This window comes from Portunus trituberculatus, chromosome 39 (genome assembly GCF_017591435.1).
Source record: "Portunus trituberculatus isolate SZX2019 chromosome 39, ASM1759143v1, whole genome shotgun sequence".
Lineage (NCBI taxonomy): Eukaryota > Metazoa > Arthropoda > Malacostraca > Decapoda > Portunidae > Portunus > Portunus trituberculatus.
In genome coordinates this window covers 21,986,258-22,010,088 of record NC_059293.1, presented here as the reverse complement: position 1 = coordinate 22,010,088, position 23,831 = coordinate 21,986,258, and the positions used below count along the sequence as shown (strand labels likewise).

General features: G+C 43.1%; 2 protein-coding genes across 3 annotated transcripts in view; both read left to right on the top strand.

The window, feature by feature from the left end:
* Positions 1-13,689, top strand: part of LOC123515762 (mitogen-activated protein kinase kinase kinase 13-like) — a 56,774-nt gene extending 43,085 nt beyond the window's left edge. The window contains exons 5-16 of the mRNA XM_045274619.1: positions 3,265-3,536; positions 3,947-4,133; positions 4,495-4,686; positions 4,836-4,994; positions 5,396-5,663; positions 6,178-6,297; positions 6,419-6,525; positions 6,754-6,937; positions 7,173-7,451; positions 7,673-8,556; positions 8,760-8,958; positions 9,045-13,689. Coding sequence (XP_045130554.1) covers positions 3,265-3,536; positions 3,947-4,133; positions 4,495-4,686; positions 4,836-4,994; positions 5,396-5,663; positions 6,178-6,297; positions 6,419-6,525; positions 6,754-6,937; positions 7,173-7,451; positions 7,673-8,556; positions 8,760-8,958; positions 9,045-9,218 — 3,025 coding nt within the window. The 3' untranslated portion in view covers positions 9,219-13,689. The remainder of the gene's footprint in view (positions 1-3,264; positions 3,537-3,946; positions 4,134-4,494; positions 4,687-4,835; positions 4,995-5,395; positions 5,664-6,177; positions 6,298-6,418; positions 6,526-6,753; positions 6,938-7,172; positions 7,452-7,672; positions 8,557-8,759; positions 8,959-9,044) is intronic.
* A 2,431-nt stretch (positions 13,690-16,120) lies between these two features.
* LOC123515363 (RNA polymerase II-associated factor 1 homolog) lies at positions 16,121-23,657 on the top strand. 2 transcript variants are annotated; one of them, XM_045273863.1, is made up of 11 exons: positions 16,121-16,306; positions 16,440-16,472; positions 16,572-16,664; positions 17,643-17,820; positions 18,422-18,571; positions 18,758-19,005; positions 19,290-19,532; positions 20,010-20,236; positions 20,675-20,879; positions 21,154-21,345; positions 22,733-23,657. In XM_045273863.1, exons 1-11 carry the CDS (start codon positions 16,239-16,241, stop codon positions 22,869-22,871), a joined length of 1,776 nt encoding a protein of 591 aa, XP_045129798.1. In that variant the 5' UTR covers positions 16,121-16,238; the 3' UTR covers positions 22,872-23,657. The 2 variants fall into 2 exon arrangements, with proteins under 2 accessions (XP_045129798.1, XP_045129799.1); XM_045273864.1 differs by lacking the exon at positions 16,440-16,472 and having other exon boundaries at positions 16,122-16,306.
* Positions 23,658-23,831: the final 174 nt, after the last annotated feature.

Sequence of the window (23,831 nt, the reverse complement as noted above, 5' to 3'; positions counted from 1 at the left end):
ATTGATGCACTTATGTTCCTGGTTCTTAGGCTCTCTGAAATGCTTTGCTTCTGGTCCTGATGATAGATTGGCATTATTTCTAGTTTACTAAGAGAAGAGGATAAACTGTCTTGAAAACCCGGCTAGTTGTCTTTGTAGTCTTGAAAATTGTCGTAGTAGGAAGGGAAGACGTTTGTGAATACGGGCGTTAGAAGAATAGGAGAAAGGATGAGCGAGTACAATTCAGTTTTTTTTTTTTTTTCTTTTTTAGGAAAATCAGATTACACTTGTTTCTTTTACTTAGAAGGTAATTATACCCACAAATGTAAAGAAAGGAGGAATAGGAATGACATTAAATATATTAATCAAATATTCGTAAGCAGTAATAAATGAACATAGACACCTGTTATCTATCGTTCTTGATATAAGGGAAAGGGAAAGAGAGAGAGAGAGAGAGAGAGAGAGAGAGAGAGAGAGAGAGAGAGAGAGAGAGAGAGAGAGAGAGAGAGAGAGAGAGAGAGAGAGAGAGATAGAAAGATAGACAGACAGACAGATAGATAGACAGACAGATAGACACAGACAAACAAAGAGAGCAGGTTGTGAAATTAATTGTGTTCTGCGAGGAAATGCTTGAAGAACCAGCACAATAGAAGAGATTTTTGCTAAGAATTGCAACACACAAACATTAACCGGTACCAGTAAACTCGTATCGACTCCCAACCGTTCTTAGTACTTTCGTAAGAGAGAGAGAGAGAGAGAGAGAGAGAGAGAGAGAGAGAGAGAGAGAGAGAGAGAGAGAGAGAGAGAGAGAGAGAGAGAGAGAGAGAGAGAGAGAGAGAGAGAGAGAAGGAGGAGGAGGAGGAGGAAGTAAAGAACCAATACAGTTTGAGATTTTCGTTAAGTAGTGCGTTACACAAACAAGCAGTAACAGTAACTAAATATTGACCCACTGTCGTTCATGGATGTATGTATGTGTGTGTGTGAGAGAGAGAGAGAGAGAGAGAGAGAGAGAGAGAGAGAGAGAGTATAGCTATGTTGTTCTTCCTCTAATCGCCATACACTGGAAAAGATGCTACGTCAAATCATAGAGAGTGCAAAGGATGTTTCTAAATCCCGACGTGCGAGTTGATACTATTTTTTTTATCTCCTTACCGCATTATGTTATTAAACGGTCACAGGGAAGAGGGAGGTAGAGGGGAATACGATAACCTACAACTGGCTTCAATGATGGGATACAATACAGGTCATGGATAAGAAGTGCATTAGTATAGAAAAAAGAAGCAAAGGTTGTATCGCTCACTCCACGAAAGAAACCACTCAGCAGCACAGTGAGACCTTAGTCCTATTAGCACCAAGCACTGAGCAGCACACGACACCACGTGAGAAAGTGCCGTGAGCTCGCTTAAACACACACACACACACGGAGGCGTACACAGTTCCTAGAATTGACGCCTGAGACCCACTGGCCACTGCCCGAGGTTGGCTTCCCGCTTCTGCGTACGGGAGGATCAGCCAATACGGGAAGCCTGTGATACCAGAAGCTGTCCAGTGTCCAGTGTCCACGCGCCGCGCCACACCTCGTCTAGGTCTAATAGCTACATGCACTCCACTCGTCAGTTTACAATATAGTATAGTCGTAGCAGGAACGTGTGGACCGAAGTGCGTTTAGTTTCAGTACTATGGTGCATAATACTCTCCCCCCCCCCCTGTATTGCGTCACTTGTGTGGGCTACCCGTATAAGATATAGGTGGGAGTCTCAAGGAAGGACGAATGACTGAGTGACCTGTGTGTTCATTACATAACCACTGCCTGTAACACAAGCACCCATTGCTGTATTCAGAAAACACTACAGCAGAGATAAGAGTATACCGAGTGAAGAAAGCTGATGGAAAAATAAGAAACTATGCGGATATACCTACAGTACTCCAGTCATGGCTAGCAAACAAACAGTACATCCTTATTGATTCATCCGCAGTACTGTTATTATTGCGTAATACTACTATATTGATGCTAACAGTACCAAATAGTAACCGAAGCAGGAATACAATCATGACATGTTCCTTGTCTTTCCAAAGTCAAACGGCAAAGTCAAAGAAAGGGAGGCTGTCACGATTCTCAACCGTGACCGCCTCGGGTGGCGCGGAGTGTTGTGAGCGAGATCGTTAATTCCAGGAGAGGCCAAACACGTTCCTGGAAGAGGTGGGCCGGAAGGAAGGTAGAGGCGGGCGGGGGAAGGCATGGGAGCAGGAATGGGACACGGGGAGGGGAAGTTTGTTGCCATGCGGTCAAGTTCAGGGCCGCGGGCGAGCTTCAATATTTCAGTCGGACACTGGAGTTCTCGTCTTCGGGACACGCTGCGCCACGCTAGTGCTGTCTGAAAGAGTGTATCACTGTCATACTCCCTCGCGCACCACGTAACGTGAGATAAACTCCGTGTCTAGAGAGGAAGAGGAAGTGATATGAGACACATTATCAAGAGAGTGTTTACTCTCATATTGCATTGTTTTACTTGGCTCAAACTTGCAGCATTTCAAAGGAAAGTCGCTCACTGACACTTCTGGTCCGTCACCGCCCGAGTCTGAAGAGGAAGGGTGAAAGAAGCGACAACTAAGGTGGATATATGACATTTATCAAGACTTCCTTAACTTTTACACCTCATAAGTGTTTTACTTCACAGAAAGTTGGAAACATGAGTGTGTTACAAAAAAACAGCATTCTGCCGTAAGATTTGTTAAGTGTCTGCGTAGAGAGGAGGAAGGAGAGAAGTGATATGACAGACATCAAAACTTTCTTCCCTTTCAGACTTCATAAATGTTTTACATGCTTCTCTGAAACGTAGAAATATGAATGTAGTATTACAAATGAACTGCCTCTAGTGTGTTCATCCACGTGCCGTGTGAGAAATGAGACAAGTGAGGAAATAAGTTACTAAACACTGAAACCGAAAGAAAGAGAAAAGAAAGAAATGAACATGTTAGTATAGAACTGCTTCACGTGTGTTTAAACACGTGCTGTATAAAGCTAGACTATAGTTTTGTAAATAAGCTACAATTTACCAACCTCACAATGGACTTTGTTCTCCGGAGACGCAATAGAGGGTAAGAACTGATAACGTGGCGTACCCTAGCCAACCATTGCAGAACTTACATCATATATGCTGACATTTTTCAAATTATTTTTTTAGGCCACAGACTATGAAGTGCACACACAAACAATGACTATCATAGGCTGACAACTTATTCTCCATACCAAATCTCACAACTCCTCTCCTATTTCTTCTCCAGCATGTTGAGGATGGAGGAGGAACTACAGAACCTTCAGCTTCACTCCCAGAGGTCCACGCCTCTGGAACCCCAACAAGGAAGGTTTAACACAGACGCCGGAGGACCAGGAGAGGGTGGAGGCGGGGATACAAGCAGCCCCGACTCTCCCACCGGCGTGCACATCAGATACAGGGACGGTCAGAGGGTCAACTGGTTAGAGGGAATCATTGGTTGCCTTCGCCCCGTGTGGACCATCATAGGCAAAGCGGCGCTCAGCGAGAAACAGGCGCAAAGTAAGTGGAGGCCAGTGCTTGTCCAGTAAAATGAAGCAATGGAGTCTAGATCATAAATAAATGCCTTTTGTCAGTTTTATATGTATTGGTAAGTGTATTAAAGCTTTTATTTGAGTTTTCTTTTATTTTTTTATCATGTTAATTTGTCCATTTTTCATGTGACTTGCAGTGTTATAGATGTTAACTTATCCTTCAGTGTTATAAATGTAGGTTATACTAAATATTGTTTTATTACTCAAAATATCTATGCACACTTGGTTTACAGTTTCAGTTTTCTCTCTCTCTCTCTCTCTCTCTCTCTCTCTCTCTCTCTCTCTCTCTCTCTCCACTACATCACCTTTTTTGCTTTTCATGTCAGTCTTTTGTAGTCCCTTTCCTTCTCCCCTCATGACTCCTCTCCCCTCCTGCAGCTGACAACTGGGAGATCCCGTTTGAGGAAGTGTCTTCGCTGCAGTGGCTTGGCTCTGGGGCGCAGGGGGCAGTGTTCAGGGGGCAGATGAGAGGCTCCTGGGTGGCCATCAAGAAGGTGAAGGAACAGAAGGAGACAGATATCAACCACTTGAGAAAACTTAATCATCCCAATATTGTCCGGTTTCTGTAAGTAGGAATGATATGTGTGTCTTGCTTTTATCTGATTTCAAACTTGTCTCACGATTCCAAATTGATTTCAAGTGCATATCTGGACTTTGAGTTGATTTCATGTGTGTTTTGATTTTGTTTACCTATTTCATGAGTCTGTGAAAATGTTGATCATTTGCAAGCTTCTTTTTTCATCATATCTCCTTTTATCAGACTGAGTTTTCTTCTTTTATTTGGAAGAACTTTCTTATCCTCAGCAATGCCATTCCAAGTCTAGTGTCAGCAAGCTCTCTTCATGAACTCTTTACTTTATACTACAACTACCTCATTGTTCCTTCCTACTCCACTACTCTCTGTTCACTCCTTCCTTCTGCCTCAGGGGTGTGTGTACAGCAGCACCCTGTTACTGCATTGTGATGGAGTACTGCCCCTATGGTCCACTCTACAACCTCCTCAAGGATGGACAGGATATACCACCAGACCGAGTTGCTCTTTGGGCCAAGGAAATTGCCTCTGGCATGAACTACCTCCACCAGCACAAGATTATCCACAGAGACCTTAAGAGTCCCAAGTAAGTCTTTCTTATCATGGCTTGTTAAGTGTAACTGTAGACTGAGTGGTCAAGATTGCATGTAGTATGCCATGTCAATGGGAGTTTAACTGTGTTCACTGGAAGCTGTTTATTCCATAGTAATGTAACACATCGCTATTTCTTTGCAGTGTCCTGATTGGAAGTAACCAAGAGGTGAAGATCAGTGACTTTGGCACCTGCCGAGAGTGGAATGATGTCAGCACAAGGATGAGCTTTGCTGGCACCCTGGCCTGGATGGCACCGGAGGTCATCCGTAATGAACCTTGCAATGAGAAGGTTGACATATGGTGGGTGGCAAAGTATTCTGCCTTACAATAGGAATTTTTCACATGTATATGTAGCATTTATCTTTTTTTTGTCTTGAGATTTCACTTCAGAATGAACTGAAAGACAGTAGACTACTGCTATTGGTCTGTTATTTTGAAATACTCATCTAATCTGTCTTCTTTGCTGCATCATCAGCTCATACACTGCCAAGATGTTGTATATAAGAGGTATATGAATAACTTTTGCTCTGCGACTCTGAAAACTTTCTGAACTTTAATTATGGTTCAAAAGGCAACAATTTATCAGCTTGTAAACAAAATTCATAAACTAGATGAACTTTATGGTTTAAACACTAAGCAAATATCCATAGAGCACAGCAGCATATAAACTATCATGAATTAATCTACTATATCCTCGGCAGGTCATTCGGAGTGGTGCTATGGGAACTGTTGACGTGTGAGATCCCATACCGTGATGTTGACAACTCTGCCATCATCTACGGTGTTGGGTCAAGCTCACTGCACCTTCCCATACCATCGACGTGTCCTGATGGCTTCAGGCTCATTGTACAGATGTGCTGGAATAGTAAGCCAAGGAACCGACCTTCCTTCAAATACATTCTGATGCACCTCGATATTGCAGCGGTGGAAATCCGCAGTACACCACCAGAGACTTACTTTAAGACTCAGGTAAGGACAAGCAGAATGAGTGAGGTCCCTATCAAGGTCATCTAGATAGAGAATTTGTTGTGAGCAGCTCCAGCCCTCCTCATAGCTGCCACTACATTTGGGTCAACTAGCTCTTTCTGGCCTATTGTGGGACACATACAAGTACACAATAATTGACTTCCAGCAAGACACAGACTAATCAGAACACCATGACAGAGGTGGTAAGACACAAGTTATCTGGCATGCACCTGCCATGCCATGCCAAGGAGGAAGTGTTCTACTTAGCACAGTAGGGGATCTACTAAAAGCAAGATGTGAAATCTTTATAACCACCTGCAAGAAGAAAGGAGCTCAAAAACAATAGATTTTGCTGCCTCTAGCCAGTACTATAAGAAATGCGAGTGTGGTTTAGGATTATGAAAAAATGTGCCAAATAACAGTAAAAGGCTGGAGAGTAACTGAATGATTTAAAGGCTATGTGTTATGTTTCCAGATTTCAACTTCTGTGATTCAATGCTTCTTGTCACTTCTCTAGATGTCCTGGAAGGCTGAGATCAGACAACAGATGGCATCAATGAACTCCCGAGCCTCACACATTCCCCGCCTGGAGGAAGACCTTGTGCAGCGGCGCCATGATGAACTCAAACATGCTCAGGTGGGCAGGACACATTAACATTTTCTTCCTGGGCTGTTTGTATTTGTCTAGTACTCTCCTACCATTAGCATTTATTCAACTTTTTTCTTTTTTACCATTTCCCTTCATTTTGTTTTGACAGGACATAAGGGAACACTGGGAGAGGAAGTTGGTGATTGCAAACGACCTGTACCTTGAGCTGTCTGCTGCCATGCTTCAGCTAGAGCAACGTGAAAAAGAGCTTCTGAAGTGAGTTGTGCATCTTTGCTTTGTTAACCACTTCACACCGGTTATTAAGAACAACACAGGTCCATGAGCGGCAACTTACAGAGAGAGAGAGAGAGAGAGAGAGAGAGAGAGAGAGAGAGTTGTCAAATTACCAGAAAGAATAGACAGTACAGCACATTTTCAGGATTTTTTTTTCCAAAGTACAGTGTTTGGTTGAGAATGGTTACTATTTATCATCTCCACCTACGGGTCTTCCAGGCGTGAGCATGCCAATCAGATCCACAAAGGAAAGCGGAGAATTGTGAAGCCACTGATCCGTGCCCAGGAGAGGCTGCAGGCCAGGCGGGGGACGGGAGGAGCCGGGACAGCTACCTCCTCCACCCCCACCAGCCCTGACACACAGGCTCCCTCACCAGCCCACCAACCACAGCAGGTCAGGATTTTTGTACTATTTGTTCTTCACTTTATATTTTTAGGTTCAAATTTGTCCTCTTGTTTCCTGCCACTTATTCTTACTATTGTATTAGTGTATCACCAGAAGCCTTCACAAATCTAAGCAATTATGAATTCATCCTTTTTCTGTGTGTTCTTCACTGTAGTGTCTGTGTGTGTCTATGGCAAGTATAGACACTTAATGCTCAACACCTCACTCTTTGGTGCTGCTGCAGGGTCGTTCAAAAAAGCCTTTGTACACTGAAATGGGAACCAACAATCTGCCGCTCTCCACAACTCGGCCGGCTTCACTCCACATTGGCCAGCCTGCAGCTTCGCCTTCCATCGGCCCGCCTGCTCAGGACGCTGGCCAGCAGGAGGCGGTGGATGGTGGCCGTGTGGGGTCTGGACGCAGGAGGACACGTCACCACCAGAGGAACAAGAGCCACGGTGGTGTTGTGGCTTATGTCAGTTCAGGCACCAGCCCAAGACATGCCTTGCCACCCGACAGGAGGGTAAGTCACTTTATTTTTTATATAAGAAGTGAACCGGCCAAAGACAGCAAAAGTCTTAAAAAAAATGCTTACTGAGGTGCTAGTCCATCAACCGACAAGCCAGACAGGGAACCACTTGCAAACTCAGAGGCAATAGGCTTGTATTAGATAAGTACAGAGTATATATGCAATTTTTCTGCACAGCATCCATAGTTTGGTGACAGCAGTGTGTTGTGTTGCAGGGTTACAGCCTGAGCCCCAGCCAGGAACGTGTGCCAGTGCTGGTGGACTCTGGAACTCAAACAGACCACATGGACATGAGTGAGACTGACACATCGCCAGTCAAAACCCCCGGCCCACACAAACCCTCTTCCCTCCCTCTCCAGCCTGAGGAAGGTGACGGCGGTGGGGGAAGCAGCGTTGACCCCAGCAACCCTGCCTGTGGTCACACCACAACCGAGACCAGTCCCAACGGCAACACCCTGTCAGAGCAGCAGAGTCCTTGCTGCGAACACTGCCCAAGACAACAGTATCGCCGCTTCACCTCGACAGACTCCAACGACTCCAACAAAAACTTCCCCATGGCAGCCCCGGTGGTTGCCCCGCGCCTCGGGGAAAGCCACCAGCCAGAGTACACCATTGAGGAGACCCTGCAGATTCTCAACAATAATGAGGATGACGTGGACATCCTGCACCAGCTGGGTGACAAGTGGGATGCCATTGAGCGAGTCTTGGCAGACAAGAAAGCCCTGCCTAACGGCTACTCTCGTGTCTTGCACTCTCCGCTCAGCATGAGGTATGACTCAAAAAATGACCTCTCAGAATCCACACCCATGGAGGTTGGTCAGCCCCAGATTGAGGGCATGTCCCAGAGCCAGTCTCCCACCACCACCAACGATGAGGACGAAGACGACGACGACGACGATGACGATGATGACGACATTGACGATGATGAAGAGAGACACTCTAGTGTGGACCCAGACATTCTCAACCGTAACTCTGACATGGTGGCTTCCAGCGAGTTAGACTCCAGTCATGACTCCGTAGAACATGAAGTGTCTGCCTCAGAGGAGGAGGAAGATGAGGAGGCCCTTGATGCTCACTACCAAGTTTTAAAACGAAGGTGGTAAGTACTTTCTGCTTCCCTTCCCTTTGTGCCCCCATGAATTGTTGTTGTTCTCGACTTGTATGTAAGGTTTCCCTCCCTCTTGTGCTGCAGGCATCAGAGTTAATGTTGTTGTTATTAATGACATATATCTAAGCTCTTCCCTCCCTTTAATTGTGCGGCAGACCTCAAGAATTAATGCCTCATGTTCCCTCTGCTCACAGCTTCATGCGGAGGCCATTGCCACGCAGCAAGAACCACCGCACTGTGTGTCTGACTCGCTCCACGCACAGCACCCAGAGCAGTGAAGGTGGGGGCTCGGAGGAGGAGGGTGGGAGTGGCCTGGGCTCACTAAGACACGGCTACTACAGTAGTCGAGGGATTAGTCTGGAGGGCATCAGCCGCTACTCTTCCAGGCTTATGGTGAGTTTGTGAACAATGGAACTGTTGCACAGAGTTTGATGCATGATGGTATAAGTGACAAAGGATACAAGCATCACACCTTTCAGAGCGGCGCTGGTCCGTCCCGCAACAGTGACACATCAGACTCAGACGAGGGTGCCGGGGAAGGTGATGAGGATGTGGTGAGTGTGAAGGCCGTGGTGCTGCAAGACACACCCAGACTGCGAGGGATTCAGGGGTCGGCCTGTCACTCTCAGACAGCTGACCGGAACTCATGGTGAATATGTGAACACCCACGCTCTGATTATTATTATTGTTACTAGCCCATTAGTTCTGCTATATGTTTCCTGTGAGATGAACTGTCATCTCAAAACACCAGATCAACAAGTGTACTGCTAGCAGATACCTATCCTGTGATCAAAGTGACATTCCACTCAAACGAAGAGCCAGCCAGGAATCAGATGTCTTACTGCTGTCAAAGGAGAAGCTGCAGTGATGAAAATATTCCATTAATTTTTAAGTATTCTTCTAATTGAGGCAGATGTTGAAGATTTCCATGTTTTATGAGTCTCTGAATGACAAAGAACTGAAGTGACAAGATAGACTGTTATCACTTCCTTCGTGCCTCACACCTTGTAGTGACTCAAGGTGCTGAGGAGATAATGATTGTCTCATTTTTTGCATTAAGTATGGATTTTAAACAAGAGGAGAACCTAAGTTTTGTGGACACAGGAGATGACTCTTGTGTTATTGTGAAAATAATCTCCCCTCTCTCTTCTTGCATGCAAGAGTTGTACTTGACCCCTGACAAGTCTTGAGGTATACAGAGGGCTCTCCTCACCTTATTTTATCTTCTCTATCTCTCTGACTCTTTAGATGCCTTCATCAAGGACAGATAGCCTGGGGGTGCTAAAGATTCTGGTCATTCTTACCCAACAGTCAGTTGAGCATGAGTTATCACACTATACTTGATGTCAATACTGAAACCAAGTCAACAAAGAAAAAGTCATGATAAATTGAGCAAAAGTATCCTGTTTAAATGATTCTCTTAAGTTCCATTGGAACTCAGTGATACATTTTTTGCTTTTCTACTATATGATTAATTATTGAGACCTTTTGTACTTAATATTCAGACATTTGTTTAAAATCATGAGTGGAGGACATGAGATGGTGAGTGAGTGAAGGGCAACCCAGTAGTGACTCAGTGCAAATACATGATGTGACATTCCTAGCCAGGCAACACTGTGACTCGGCTATCACTTGTTTCCTCCAAAGACGACATTAATTGTTATGATGCATAGTGTACACAATGTACTGACGTCTTTGCTCCTCTCTGTTAGCTGGTTGGTGCCAGTGAAGTGTTCCCTGTGGGTGTGGCTGTGTGGCTGTGTGGTTGCCTGAAGGCTGCTGCATCACTCTAGCCACTAATGTTGGGGGAGGATTTAACATTTGCATCCTCACTTATACCTAACTTTCTTGTTACTATAATCACCCAACCTTATTCTCTGGATATGTAACCTTAACTAGGAAACACCTGAAAGACATTTGTTCTTTTCCCAGACATTCCATTACTACTAGTTCAGTGTAAGACATTTGCCTCATGAGAACTGTTACTGTAAAATCTTAAATAAGGCCTTGTTTTGATTGATATTAAACACTATTATTATAGTTATGATTATTATAATTATTATTATAATTATGATTATTTTTGCTATGATCTTTAAGTGCAATGTATGTACAGAATGGTGGTTGTGCTTGTGTTTAATCTAGTCTGGGGTGAAAATACTCCACTTTTTGAATCACTGCTTGAGGTAGTGTTGGCAGTCTGTTGCTGAGGGTGGTGGTGAGAGGACCCTGGCTGGGAACACCTCAACAATAACCTATCATATATTTCCTATACATTTTACCCTAATTGTATTTAATCAGCAAATTTCATTTGAGATGACAAACACTCAAAAGATAAATTTTTTTACTTGCCATGCTAAAGTTTAACATATATTTTATCTAAGCTTCAAAATTTTGAATGAACTTACAGCTATTTGTTTGAGATTTTTTAAGCTAAGATAAAGAAAAATGGTTAAACTTTAGCTACTTTTCATCTCAGCCTCAAAATCTCCAGTGAAAAGATGCAAGTTCATTGGAGATGTTGAAGGTGAGATGCAAGAGTGACCCAGCCAGCAGTCACAGTGTAGCTGTACATTGAACACCAGCAGTGCCGCCCCACCCACTCCTAGACAACCAACAGGGTCCTGCCAGACGGAAATGGGTGAAGAGTTGTAAATTATTTCTCATTATGTCCCCAATTTTAACATTGTAAATAATCACATCAATTCCATTTTATCATTATCGTTCATCATCACTCCTGAAGGGGAAGAAAATACCTCAGAATGACGTGTGGGACCTCAAGCAGTGTTTTAAAAGATACTGACGGAATTCTCGAGAGTTTGGACACTGCATTGTGAAGGATTGACAGAGATTCGTCTGATTTACGTTATTTACTGAAATGTTATCAAAGTACCGCTGATGTCGTATCCTTTACATTATTATCATTGATTTTGTTATGACTGGGTTAAGTAGTTAATTCATTGTTATCATTCACAGACTGTTCATCATCGTCTTGGTCTTAATTTTACGTACAGAGAGACTCATATGTATATAATTATGTACTAACTTAAATGTTCCAATGTAAGTGAAAGTCTGACGGTAAAATTATGTATATTTTTCACTACATACATACATACATACATACTTATATAACACAACGTAAATCTTGAAGGAATTTAATCGAGTACTACTACCACTACCACTTTAGGCCCCATAAGGAATACCGAAGGGAAATATGCTTGCGTTTATTCTCATACCGATGAAAAAAAAAGATAAATAAAAACTAAAAATACACGTTTGAGAAGAACCGGCCTTAATTATTGTAGTAAGAAATATTTAAAAAAAGAAGTACATACATACTATTAGGCGTACTATTTTGAGAGAACCCCTATTATAGCTCTAACTAGCTCTATGTATATATTGTGTATATCGTAGAACTCTTAGATAGGTTTGGATATATACATGGTGTTGTATATAGTGAGGACCTTCATTTTCACTACTGTGTATAAGGAGTTGTATAGTTATTCTCTCTCTCTCTCTCTCTCTCTCTCTCTCTCTCTCTCTCTCTCTCTCTCTCTCTCTCTCTCTCTCTCTCTCTCTCTCTCTCTCTCTCTGTTTTGTCCTGTCTAATTGCCTGAAGTCCTCTTGCTCATCAAAGGGACTCTTACAAATTTACCTCCTAAGCTCCCATTCCTTCATAGGTTCATGCGTTCATTTCATGTATATATGTGTACGTGTCTTACCTTTTTTCTCTCTCTCTCTCTCTCTCTCTCTCTCTCTCTCTCTCTCTCTCTCTCTCTCTCTCTCTCTCTCTCTCTCTTAATTATAAAATGTCTCAGTGTTTTTACAGTTTATTTATGAACAGAGTAACATCTATTTTTTCTATTTATTGTTTGATTTTAATGCAAAACTAAAGACTTTTTCTATTTGTATAATAATTTCTATATTTTTCATAGGCCCTTCTATTACAATTTAGTGATAATTTTAGGTGTAAAAAAAGATTCCTTGTGTATTTATAAACCATGGCTTGTCTTCTCCCTTTTATGGTCATTTTTCTTTATTTATTTTCTGCATCTTGTCAATCTCTCTCTCTCTCTCTCTCTCTCTCTCTCTCTCTCTCTCTCTCTCTCTCTCTCTCTCTCTCTCTCTCTCTCCCCTGTTTTTCTTTAATTAATATACCCTTTACTATTCTTATCTTCAGACATTTCCTGCTCACATTACTTCTCTACCTCCAAAACTCACCACTTCCCACTGGACTCTATTCCCAAACATGTCAGCATCTCACCTCAATTACTTTTATAGAGGCTGCAGTGAAGGTCAGTTTTCAAGGGTGTCTCCTTTTGAATCAGTGATAGTTGAAGAAGAAATCTGCAATATCAGTGGGAGAAATACCCTTGGAAACCTGACTGATCATTGCTTTGGTCTTTGAAAATGGTTGTTGTGAGAGTTGTGAGTGTTTTGCAATGTGGGTCCCCTTGTAATGCACCTTTCCCCACACACACAGGCTCAGAACTCTTTACCTCCTCAAGCCACACCTTCATACACCTTCATGGCAGAACATTAAGGAAATTATACTGTAGCTTTCACTTGTATATTTTCACCCTCCCATACACATAAAGAAATGGGAAATAATACTGTAAGAAAAGATACGCAGATTTTTAAATCGAAACCTGGTGCCAAACATTTCCCATTTTATTTCAACATTCTAACAGCACCATGTTTTCTTATATATTTTACATAAAAGGTACAACAAAAGTGACTTATTAATAATATACACATTTAGAAGCCTTCTCTTTATTCTTTAGCTTGTCATTTCCCCTCAAGATGGTGTCCTCTCAACATGAGAGCGTTCTTTTCCTTCATTGCCTGTCCTTTGTGTACCATTACAGCCTCTCTCTCTCTCTCTCTCTCTCTCTCTCTCTCTCTCTCATCATACAACTGCTGTCTTCAAAACCATGTTTTCGTGTATGCATTGGCTTCCTTTCCTGTCACATTCCATTGCTCTCCTCTGAGTCTTCTCAGCCAAAACTTTGCTTTTTGTTATGTTCGCCCCCATCCTCCAGCCTGCCCCTCTACCCGTGGGTCCGGTCAGGACCTGCCCCACGGAAAATACTCTACTTTACCAAGTAAATGTAAACTACAAAGATATCAACGTCGATTTATTATCCCTTTTATGAGATAAGAGACAATATCCAGCAGTGTTGTGTTATGTGTTCACCGAATGACCGGGGTGCCTGTCAGAGCGCACGTTATGAGGTCACTCGGCATCACCCACGCCAAAGCGATGGGACCAAGAGCGATACTTACGTACGTGGTGGAGGGAGTACACTGAACCTTGAGAAAACACAAAGAAGGAATAAAGCTATAAAAAAGAACAAGAAAGAGGACCCCATTAGGACCATTACTACTTACTGAGCTAGAGTGTCTGATGATCTAATCATCTGAAGGAGATCCTAACCGCCGTAAAGCCGAGGAGAGATTGCGGCCCGCGTGTCACGAGGTCTTGCTGGTAAGTAGGTAAGTAGTAGCCTACACAGGAACAGCTCTTCCCGTTGTTTGTTGGTGGCTTGGAAATCAGATGAAGTAGCTCGCTAAATACAGTACCTGCACATGATCAATGACACGGGGACTTACCAGGATGGCAGTGACGAGGACCACTTTGTCACTGGAACGCGGCCATCATAATGATTATGCCCGCCGCCCCTCCCTCATACATACATACATATTTATATATAACCTGTGAAGAAAGTTTGGAAAATGGAAACAAAAAGGAAGGACAACTTGGAACAAAAATACATACATACATACATACATACATACATACATACATAATCTGTAAAAAGAAACAGGAAAATGGAAGCATAAAAGGACAATCGGGAATAAAAAAAAACAGAAAATGAAAGAAAAGACACCAAGGAAATGAAAGGAAAACCTGAATATTGATCTGTACTCACGGTAATGACACGACATACTGGCATCGAAGAGGCGACGGTCACGTGGCCACTTCACTTACCTCACAGTGACACTTTCCACTTATCCCAGCATGACACTTTCACTTTTCCCTGACACTTTTTAATTACTGTTGACACTTTTCACTTATCTCTGACACTTTAATTTTCCTTGACACTTTCCACTTATCCCTGACGCTTTTCACTTGTCTCTCACACTTTTCACTTATCTCTGACACTTTAATTTTCCTTGACACTTTTCCCTTTTCCCTGACACTTTCCACTTATCTCTGACACTTTAATTTTTCCCTGACACTTTCCACGTATCCCAGGCTGACACTTTCCACTTTCACATCACAATAATTTATTCAGATTTTTCAAAGTTATAAAGAAACGCCACAATAAAAACATCGGCTCGCGGGCAGAAGTGAACGCAGTGTAAGTTAAAGTGTGTGTAGTGTGTCGTGTCAGTATTTCATGGTGTGTTTTGCTCACTCGCACGACACTTAGTGAGCATAAAGATCAGAGTCAAGTGTCTTAGATGAGCGTGAATAGCGATATAATACTGTAACAAGGCGCGTCCTCTCCCGTCAGTAGTCGCGCCTCTTGACTGACTCCCGCCGGCGCGGATGGGCGCTGGGTAACGTTTGGCGACGCCCGCCGTTCCTTTAGCTTTTATCATAAAATTTTCAATTTTCAAAGCAAACTGTGAAAAATAAATAATGTAATTGAAAGGTTAAATTGATAATCATGTAAATTATATTTTGTTGCTCCCGTACAGAGATAAACAAGACAATAATTATTGATGGTTCGAAGAAAATAAAAAAATTCAAATAATTATGCATTCATCCTTAATTTGATAATGATACATTTTCATAAATGTACAATATAACGTTATAAGACACTCATAATGTAATAAACGAATTCAAGTTAAATAATATATCTTATAATTTTGAATTTTATGTTTTTCCATTATCATTTTCAACGAGTTTGTAGCTAAGTAAAGTCGTGAATTATTTCCTAAAAGAACATCAAGAATCTTCATTCTACTTGAAACGTAATCCCATCACGCCCACAGCCACCCACACCCACAGTATCTCGCCCATTACCTCACACACGGTCGAGACTATTAATTCAGCAGCACTATATACATTGCAATTGAATGTATGAAATCCTCATAAGCATATGTGGGAATGTTGTGGGGGAAGGAATGAGCTGCATTGTTTCTACTAAACAAGAAACTGGAAATGACTGTAAAACAAGTAAATATAAGCCTGTCTCAGAGTGATTGCAATTAAGATGTAGCAAGCGGCACCGTTAGTTTATAAAGTTCAACAGACATATATATATATTTTTTTTTTATTATAAATAATGAGTTGAAATTATGAAATGGGCTTACTCTGAAGTGGCAGCGCTGAAATGGGCCATCCCCTTTTGCCCGATGAGGCAGGCGCGGGGGAGAGGGAGAGGGAGATGAGAGAGAGGCTGAGGGTGAGGTTGAGGGTGAATAGCGAGAAAAGTGAGGGTGAGAAAGGAGGGTGAAGGGTGACGGATGAGAGAGAGAGAGAGAGAGAGAGAGAGAGGGGGGGAGAGAGGGGGGGGTGAGGGAGGAGGGAGAAGGGAGAGAGAGGGGGTGAGGCAGCATGGCGTCGTGTTATTATGATTCTGAGTAGCGGTGCGGGACGGTCTCCTCGACTTCTGAGTGTATTTAAAAGTAATTTGTGGCCATCCTGGTAACCTGAGGGAAGGATGCCGCCCACAGTGAACCAGGCGCACTCTGTGGATAGGGATAAGAGACCTCGGACTGGGGAGAGAAGGTAAGACTGAGATAAACAGGTATTTACTGGGGAAGAGCTGGGATTCATGTATTCTTGCGCTGATGTCTATACTTTCGTTGTTGGTGTGTGTGGTGTAAGTGTGGAGGAGTAATGGTGTTGTTTCTCCCACAAGCCACCCCCAGCAGGAACAGATACACATACGAAGGTAAAGTAAGAATATTAATGCTTGTTTCTCCTAGTATTGCGACCTAACCTAATGTGAAGAGCTTATTCCTGCTGCCGCTGACCTGCCTTTCCCCCTCAGATCTGATCTGGTGAGTCGGGTCAAGTACTGCAACACTCTGCCGGACATTCCCTTCGACCCAAAGTTCATCAATTACCCCTTTGACTCCAACAGGTGAGTGAACACCTGGTTGTGTGTTACTGGTGTTTGGTGGTGATGTGTATGTGCGTTGAGGTTTTAACCCACAGTATTTTAATTCTACCATATGTATTAGTGATGTTTTGCTGATATATTTTTTTATTTATCTAGTTTTGTATTTATGGGTTTAAACTAATGCTTCTCAAACTTTTCCTGAGTTAGGTGTGGTACAGTCCCTGCATACCACCTGGTTCCAGAAAAACCCAATTCCTGCAAATATCAATTTATTTACAAGTAGAACATATAAATGAGCTAACAAGGAACTCAACTCACTTTAATGTGAGGGATGCATCTGTTTCTTCTCTACCAGCTTATCAAGATTGTCTTGTGTTAGGCAATAATGTTTTTTTCTGAGAAAGGAATTGATTTAATTGAACTAAAAATCACACATGATCTTGAAAGTGCTCATGCACCACCTGAAAGGCCTTCATGTACCACAGTTTGGTGCTTTACATATTTTTGTATTTTTATGTTTAAACTGACTGAATCTTGATACTTGATGATGCATAAAAGATCTTGTGTGTGTGTGTGTGTGTGTGTGTGTGTGTGTGTGTGTGTGTGTGTGTGTGCATGCGCATATGAGCTTTTTATTTTAATATTCACCTAAGGCCTAACACTTTTCTATTCTATGCCATCAAAATAGCTCACAAGTTTTCCATTCTTTTCCCTTGTAGCAAGTTAGCATTCTCCTAATAGTGTATCCTTACAACCCTCACAAAACCACATCACCATTCTTTTTGACTTAACCCAAGACATTTAACCCCCCCTTATTTTTTGCAAACTCTCAGACTTGCAAGGGGACTGGCAACTTTTTTTTATTTTTTCTTTATTTTTTCTTTTCTTTTTACCCTTGGCAAATTTTCCCCTCACATAAAAAAAAAAAAAAGAAGAAAAAAAAACACACCACCACCATTCTCAGTGACATAAGCTCACCTCACCTGACACCACCACCAGGTACGTGCGATATAAGCAGACCTCACTGGAGAAGAACTACAAATATGAAGTGCTGACAGAACACGATCTTGGGGTGACCATCGACCTCATCAACCCGGAGGCGTACACCCCTGTCCCTGGCGCACAGCTGCACCCCACGGATGAGAAGCTGCTGGAGGACGACATTCTCACTCCACAGGTTCGAGGATGAGGAGGAATGTGGCTGGGTGAAGTGATAGACTGCCTATGTATTCTCTTTGTCTCTGATTTTATCTGTTTCAAGAGGATAAAGATAAAGTGAAATGTCTTTGAGTGATGTAATAGTAGTCTTTACAAGCATGTACAAGGAAGAATGGATAGATTTTGGAGTTTCTAGTCAGTAGTGTTTGCTGGTAGCCATTTCTCTGTGTTTCCGAATGCCTGTGTGTTTCCCTTGTCTCTGATATTAAATGTTTCAAGAGGATAAAGATAAAGTGAAATGTTCTTGAGTGATGTGATATTAATCTTTATATGCATGCACAAGAAAGAATGAGATTAAAAGAGGATAGATGTTGTAGTTTCTAGATAGTATAATGTTTAGTGGCGGCTTTCTCTGTGTTTCCTCTTGTCTGTAAATTAAACTGTAGGTTCTGGATGACTGAAATAATGATGAACATTTGTCACAGGATAGATTTTGCAGTTTCTAGTCAGTTAAATGTTTGGCAGTGGCCATTTCTCTGTGTTTCTTCTTATCTGTAACTTAAACAATATGATACTGGATGATTGAAATAAGAACATGAACACCCGTCACGCCCCCACAGGATGCCAAGAGGTCCCGCCACCACCACGTTAATGTGTCTTGGCTGCGGCGCACAGAATACATCTCCACAGAGCCTACTCGCTTCCAGCCACAGACCAATGAGAAGATTGAGGCCACTGTTGGGTTCGCCACACGCAGGAAGAAGGACACAGTGAGTATCTTGACATCCATTTCTTCATTCTCTATACTGTATTGACATCCATCTGTGTATCACTGCCCAACAACCTCTCCATCACAATCTCCCAATCTGTGTATTGCTGCCCAACATCCTCCCTCACAGCCTTCCATTTGTGTATCACTGCCCAACAACATTCCTCACACCCTCCCATCACTGCAGGACGAGAACGTGTACACAGACAGAGAGAGTCAGCTGGCGGCCATCGAGAAGACCTTCAAGGACGTCAAGAAGAAGCTGGTGCATCACTACAGCAAGCCCGGCGTCACGGCTGTTGAGGAGTTCCCTGTCTTCCCCGACTTCTCCCTCTGGAAGTACCCATGTGCCCAGGTTATCTTCGACTCAGATCCAGCCCCTGTTGGTCGCCCCATGCCTGCCCAGCTTGAGGAGATGTCTCAGGCTATGATCAGGTGGGTGGAGGGCTGACTTTTTATTTCTCCTTGGCTATGAGTAGGTGGGTGGGTGTTTATGTGTTTCTAGAGGTATGATCTTTCTCCCAGCCTGTGATTAGTGAGGTGAGTGTATGTTTGTTTCTCCCAGTCTGTGATTAGATGAGTGTATGTTTGTTTCTCCCAGCCTGTGATTTGGTGATTCTAAGTCCAGGTATCTTTCTAACCTCAAGTATCTTACTAAACCCAATTACCTTTTTCTAAACTCGAGCATCTTTTTCTAAGCTCAAACATGTTTCTTCCAGGGGTGTGATGGACGAGAGCGGTGAGCAGTTTGTGGCGTACTTCCTGCCGACAGAAGAAACACTGGTCAAGAGGAAGAAGGACCAGGAGGAGGGCATGGAGTACCAGGAGGAGGAGCAGTACGACTACCTCATGGCACGCGAGTACAACTGGAACGTCAAGAACAAGGCATCCAAGGGTTATGAGGAGAACTACTTCATGGTGATGCGTAACGACGGTGTGTACTACAACGAACTGGAGACAAGGTGGGTGTTGTTACTTACTTCAGACGAGTGTGTGTTGTTACTTACCTGAGACGAGTGTGTGTTGTTACTTACCTGAGACGAGGTGTGTGTTACTTACCTGAGACGAGTGTGTGTTGTTACTTAGCTGAGACGAGGTGTGTGTTGTTACTTACCTGAGACGAGTGTGTGTTGTTACTTAGCTGAGACGAGGTGGGTGTTGTTACTTACCTGAGACGAAGTGGGTGTTGTTGCTTACCTGAGATGAGGTGTGTGTTGTTACTTAGCTGAGACGAGGTGTGTGTTACTTACCTGAGATGAATGTGTGTTGTTACTTAGCTGAGACGAGGTGGGTGTTCTTACTTACCTGAGACGAGGTGTGTGTTGTTTCCTCCTCCTCCTCCTCCTCCTCCTCCTCCTCCTCCTCCTCCTCCTCCTCCTCCTCCTCCTCCTCCTCCTCCTCCTCCTCCATTAATATTACTCCTACTACTTCAATGCCAGGGTGCGTCTGAGCAAGAGGCGACTGAAGCAAGGACAGCAGCCCAACAATTCCCGGCTGGTGGTGCGTCATCGACCCCTCAACGCACACGAACACAAGACTCAGCGCTTCAGGGAGAGGATGTTGGAACCCCCTGGCGAAGAGGAGGAGGAGGAGGAGGAGGAAGAGGAAGAAGAGGAGGAAGAGGAGGAGGAAGAAATGGAGGTGGATAACAATGAGAATGATAAAGGTGAGGGTTTTGTTTTGTTTATTGAGAGAGAGAGAGAGAGAGAGAGAGAGAGAGAGAGAGAGAATAATATTGATAATAGTAGAAGTTAGCACCAATAATGATAATAAATGATAATAAAAAGAAGGTAAATAGAAACACAAAGAAGAAAAAAGGAACCATAAGAATAATGTGACCATAACATGACAAGAAAAAAAAAATCATAAATAAATAAAATGAAATAATAATAGCTGCCCTCTCAACTCCTCCCCTCTCACCTCCCCCCTCTCAACTCCTCCCCCCTCAATTTCTCTCTCTCACTTCCTCCTCTCAACTTCTTCCTTCTCAACTTCCTCCCTCTTACCTCTCCTGCTCTCACTTGCTCCGACTTACCTTCTCCCTTTCTCAACTCCCCTCCTCTCCTCCCTATCACCTCCCTGCTCTCCCCTCTCCCCCCTACAGGTTCCCAGGGAGGAGGCACCCCCATGGATGACAATGAGGGGAGTGAGAGGTCAAAGTCAAGATCCAGATCAAGGTCACACAGCAAGGAACCAGCACGCAGCAGGTCCGGCTCAAGGTCAGCCTCCAGATCCAGGTCAAGATCCAGGTCGAGGTCAGGCTCAAGGTCGAGGTCAAGGTCAAGATCGAGGAGCAAATCTAAGTCCAGGTGAGAGAGAGAGAGAGAGAGAGAGAGAGAGAGAGAGAGAGAGAGAGAGGCCTGTAGTAGAAGTATTTGTAGGCTGAGAGAGTGAGAAAGAGAGATTTAAGTTGATTGAATACTGTATATGTGTGGGTGTGTGTGTGTGTGTGTGTATGAGAGAGAAAAATACTAAAATTTTCACATTACTTCCTCTAATTTACAAACTCTCCTTTACTTTCTATTTTTCCTCCTCCTCCTCCTCAAGGTCATACTTCTCACCTCATCTCGTCTCTTTTCTCAGGTCTCGCTCAAGGTCATCTTCAGGAGGGTCCCGTGGCTCTCGCTCTGCCTCCCGCTCCCGCTCTCGTTCCCGCTCTCGCTCTCGTTCTCGCTCCCGTTCCCGCTCTCGTTCCCGTTCCCGGTCTCGCTCCAAGTCTGCCTCCCGCTCTCCCTCAGCTCGCTCTGGCTCTGCATCCCCCGCCAGCTCAGACAGGTAAGATGTTTGGGTTACTTGAAATTGTTCCCTTGTTCCCTTGCAATGGTAGCTCACTCAGTTTACTGTTTAGAGATCTCAGGTTCAAGTCATGAGTAGAGCAGAGAAAATGTGGGTAGTTCTCCTTACACTCATGCCTCTGATACCCCTGCCAGCTCAGACAGGTAAGGTGTTTGGGTTACTTGAAATTGTTCCCTTGTTCCTTTGCAATGGTAGTTCGCTCAGTTCACTGCTTAGAGATCTCAGGTTCAAATCCTGAGTAGAGCAAAAAAAAAATGTGGACAATTCTCCTTACGCCTGTTCCTGTGATAGCCAAAAGTAATCAGGTACTGGGTGTTTGTTGGGGAGTTGTGACTTCACTTCTTGGGTGTTGTGGCAGGAAGGCACTCACAGAGTGAGTGTTCCCTTGTTCTTGTTGATTCATTTGTTTGTTGTGTACCTTATTTGTTATTTTATGATTTTGTTAAGTTGTATTTGTGTTATTCTTCTTCTTTCCTTCTGGTATATTTTGTGTGATTTATGTTTTCGCTTCTCCTTCTTCTTCTTCTTCTTCTTCTTCTTCTTCTTCTTCTTCTTCTTCTTCTTCTTCTTCTTCTTCTTCTTCTTCTTCTTCTTCTTCTTCTTCTTCTTCTTCTTCTTCTTCTTCTTCTTCTTCTTCTTCTTCTTCTTCTTCTTCTTCTTCTTCTTCTTCTTCTTCTTCTTCTTCTTCTTCTTCTTCTTCTTCTTCTTCTTCTTCTTCTTCTTCTTCTTCTTCTTCTTCTTCTTCTTCTTCTTCTTCTTCTTCTTCTTCTTCTTCTTCTTCTTCTTCTTCTTCTTCTTCTTCTTCTTCTTCTTCTTCTTCTTCTTCTTCTTCTTCTTCTTCTTCTTCTTCTTCTTCTTCTTCTTCTTCTTCTTCTTCTTCTTCTTCTTCTTCTTCTTCTTCTTCTTCTTCTTCTTCTTCTTCTTCTTCTTCTTCTTCTTCTTCTTCTTCTTCTTCTTCTTCTTCTTCTTCTTCTTCTTCTTCTTCTTCTTCTTCTTCTTCTTCTTCTTCTTCTTCTTCTTCTTCTTCTTCTTCTTCTTCTTCTTCTTCTTCTTCTCCTCCTCCTCCTCCTCCTCCTCCTCCTCTTTCTCTTTCTCTTTCTCTTTCTCCTTTTCCTCCTCCTCCTCCTCCTCCTCCTCCTCTTTCTCTTTCTCTTTCTCTTTCTCCTTTTCCTCCTCCTCCTCCTCCTCCTCCTCCTCCTCCTCCTCCTCCTCCTAATTAAATTCCTGCTACACTTATCTCCTTTATCACCCTCTCTTTCTCCTCTTCCTTTCTCTTCTCTGTCATGTCCTATCTCCTCTTCCATGTTCTTTCTCTCATTGTAACCTACCCACATACTCACCACCATCTTTACCCCCACTCCCCCAGGTCAGCAAGGTCAGCCAGGTCGGGTCGGTCCAGCAGGAGGAGTGGCAGCGGCACCCCCCGGCGTCCCCAGGGCTCCCCTCGGCATTCTGGCTCTGAGTCACGCTCCTCAGACTCCGGCTCTGGCTCAGACTCTGACTAGTTTTTTATGTCTTGGAAGTGAAGGTGGTGGTTAGTGTTTACTTTTTACATTTTTTTTTTTTCCCTCATCTTTGCTTGAATTGATTACGATTTTTTTTTCTTTTTTTTTTTAGGATAGGCACTACCCAAGGTGTAATAAAAAAAGAAGGCCTACTGACATGCTAGTCCCCACAGCTGAAAGGGATATAATCAGAAATGACAGGATGTGTGTTAAAATCTCCCTCGTGAAAGAGTTCAAGTCAGGAAATTGTTTATGACCTGAAATTAAGGCCTTGTAATTATCAAATTTTATATTCACTGTAGCACTTCTGACAGGATAACTAAGAGTGTGGATGCGTGTTGTGTGTATGAGTGTGTGGTGGTTTGTGTGGGCCAATACGTGGGATAGCCGGCCTGATTCAGTACATGAGACCGTGTTCTGAAACACTTGAGTGCTGCCCCCACACTGCATTCAAAAGGCTCTTGTTGAAGCTCCACATGTGTTTTAGGTGTTTTTTCTTTATGTTCTAGTGACAGATTAACAAAAATACTACATTGCTAAGAAGAAAAATGCTCTTGAGGATCTTGATTTTCTCTGGGCTTTGAAAGTAGCAGTTGTGGTGAGAGGGCAAAGCATTAATGATAATATTATTATTATTATTATTATTATTATTGTTATTGTTATTATGATTTGCTTAATGTATGTGCTTGTAAGAGAAATCTTTACAGAAATGAAAAAGAAAGGCATAAGATTTTTTTGACAAATTTATGTAATATAGCTACACAAAATAAACATTTCCATACTCCATTATTTTGTGTGGCCATTCCCCAGAACAAGATATATATATACAAGGGAAAGAGAGAGAGAGAGAGAGAGAGAGAGAGAGAGACTCCGTGGCGTAACTATACGCCGGTGAACAGCAAGGACGAGAGGAGACGCCATCCGCCTACCCTCGTACCCTCGTACCCTCTTCCCAGCCGC

Bases quoted from the DNA above. Each gene is read 5' to 3' on its own strand.
- LOC123515363 (XM_045273863.1), top strand. From the start codon at position 16,239: ATGCCGCCCACAGTGAACCAGGCGCACTCTGTGGATAGGGATAAGAGA. The intron at 20,237-20,674 runs GTGAGGGTTTTG...TCCCCCCTACAG, and splicing joins TAACAATGAGAATGATAAAG to GTTCCCAGGGAGGAGGCACC. The intron at 21,346-22,732 runs GTAAGATGTTTG...CCACTCCCCCAG, and splicing joins TCCCCCGCCAGCTCAGACAG to GTCAGCAAGGTCAGCCAGGT.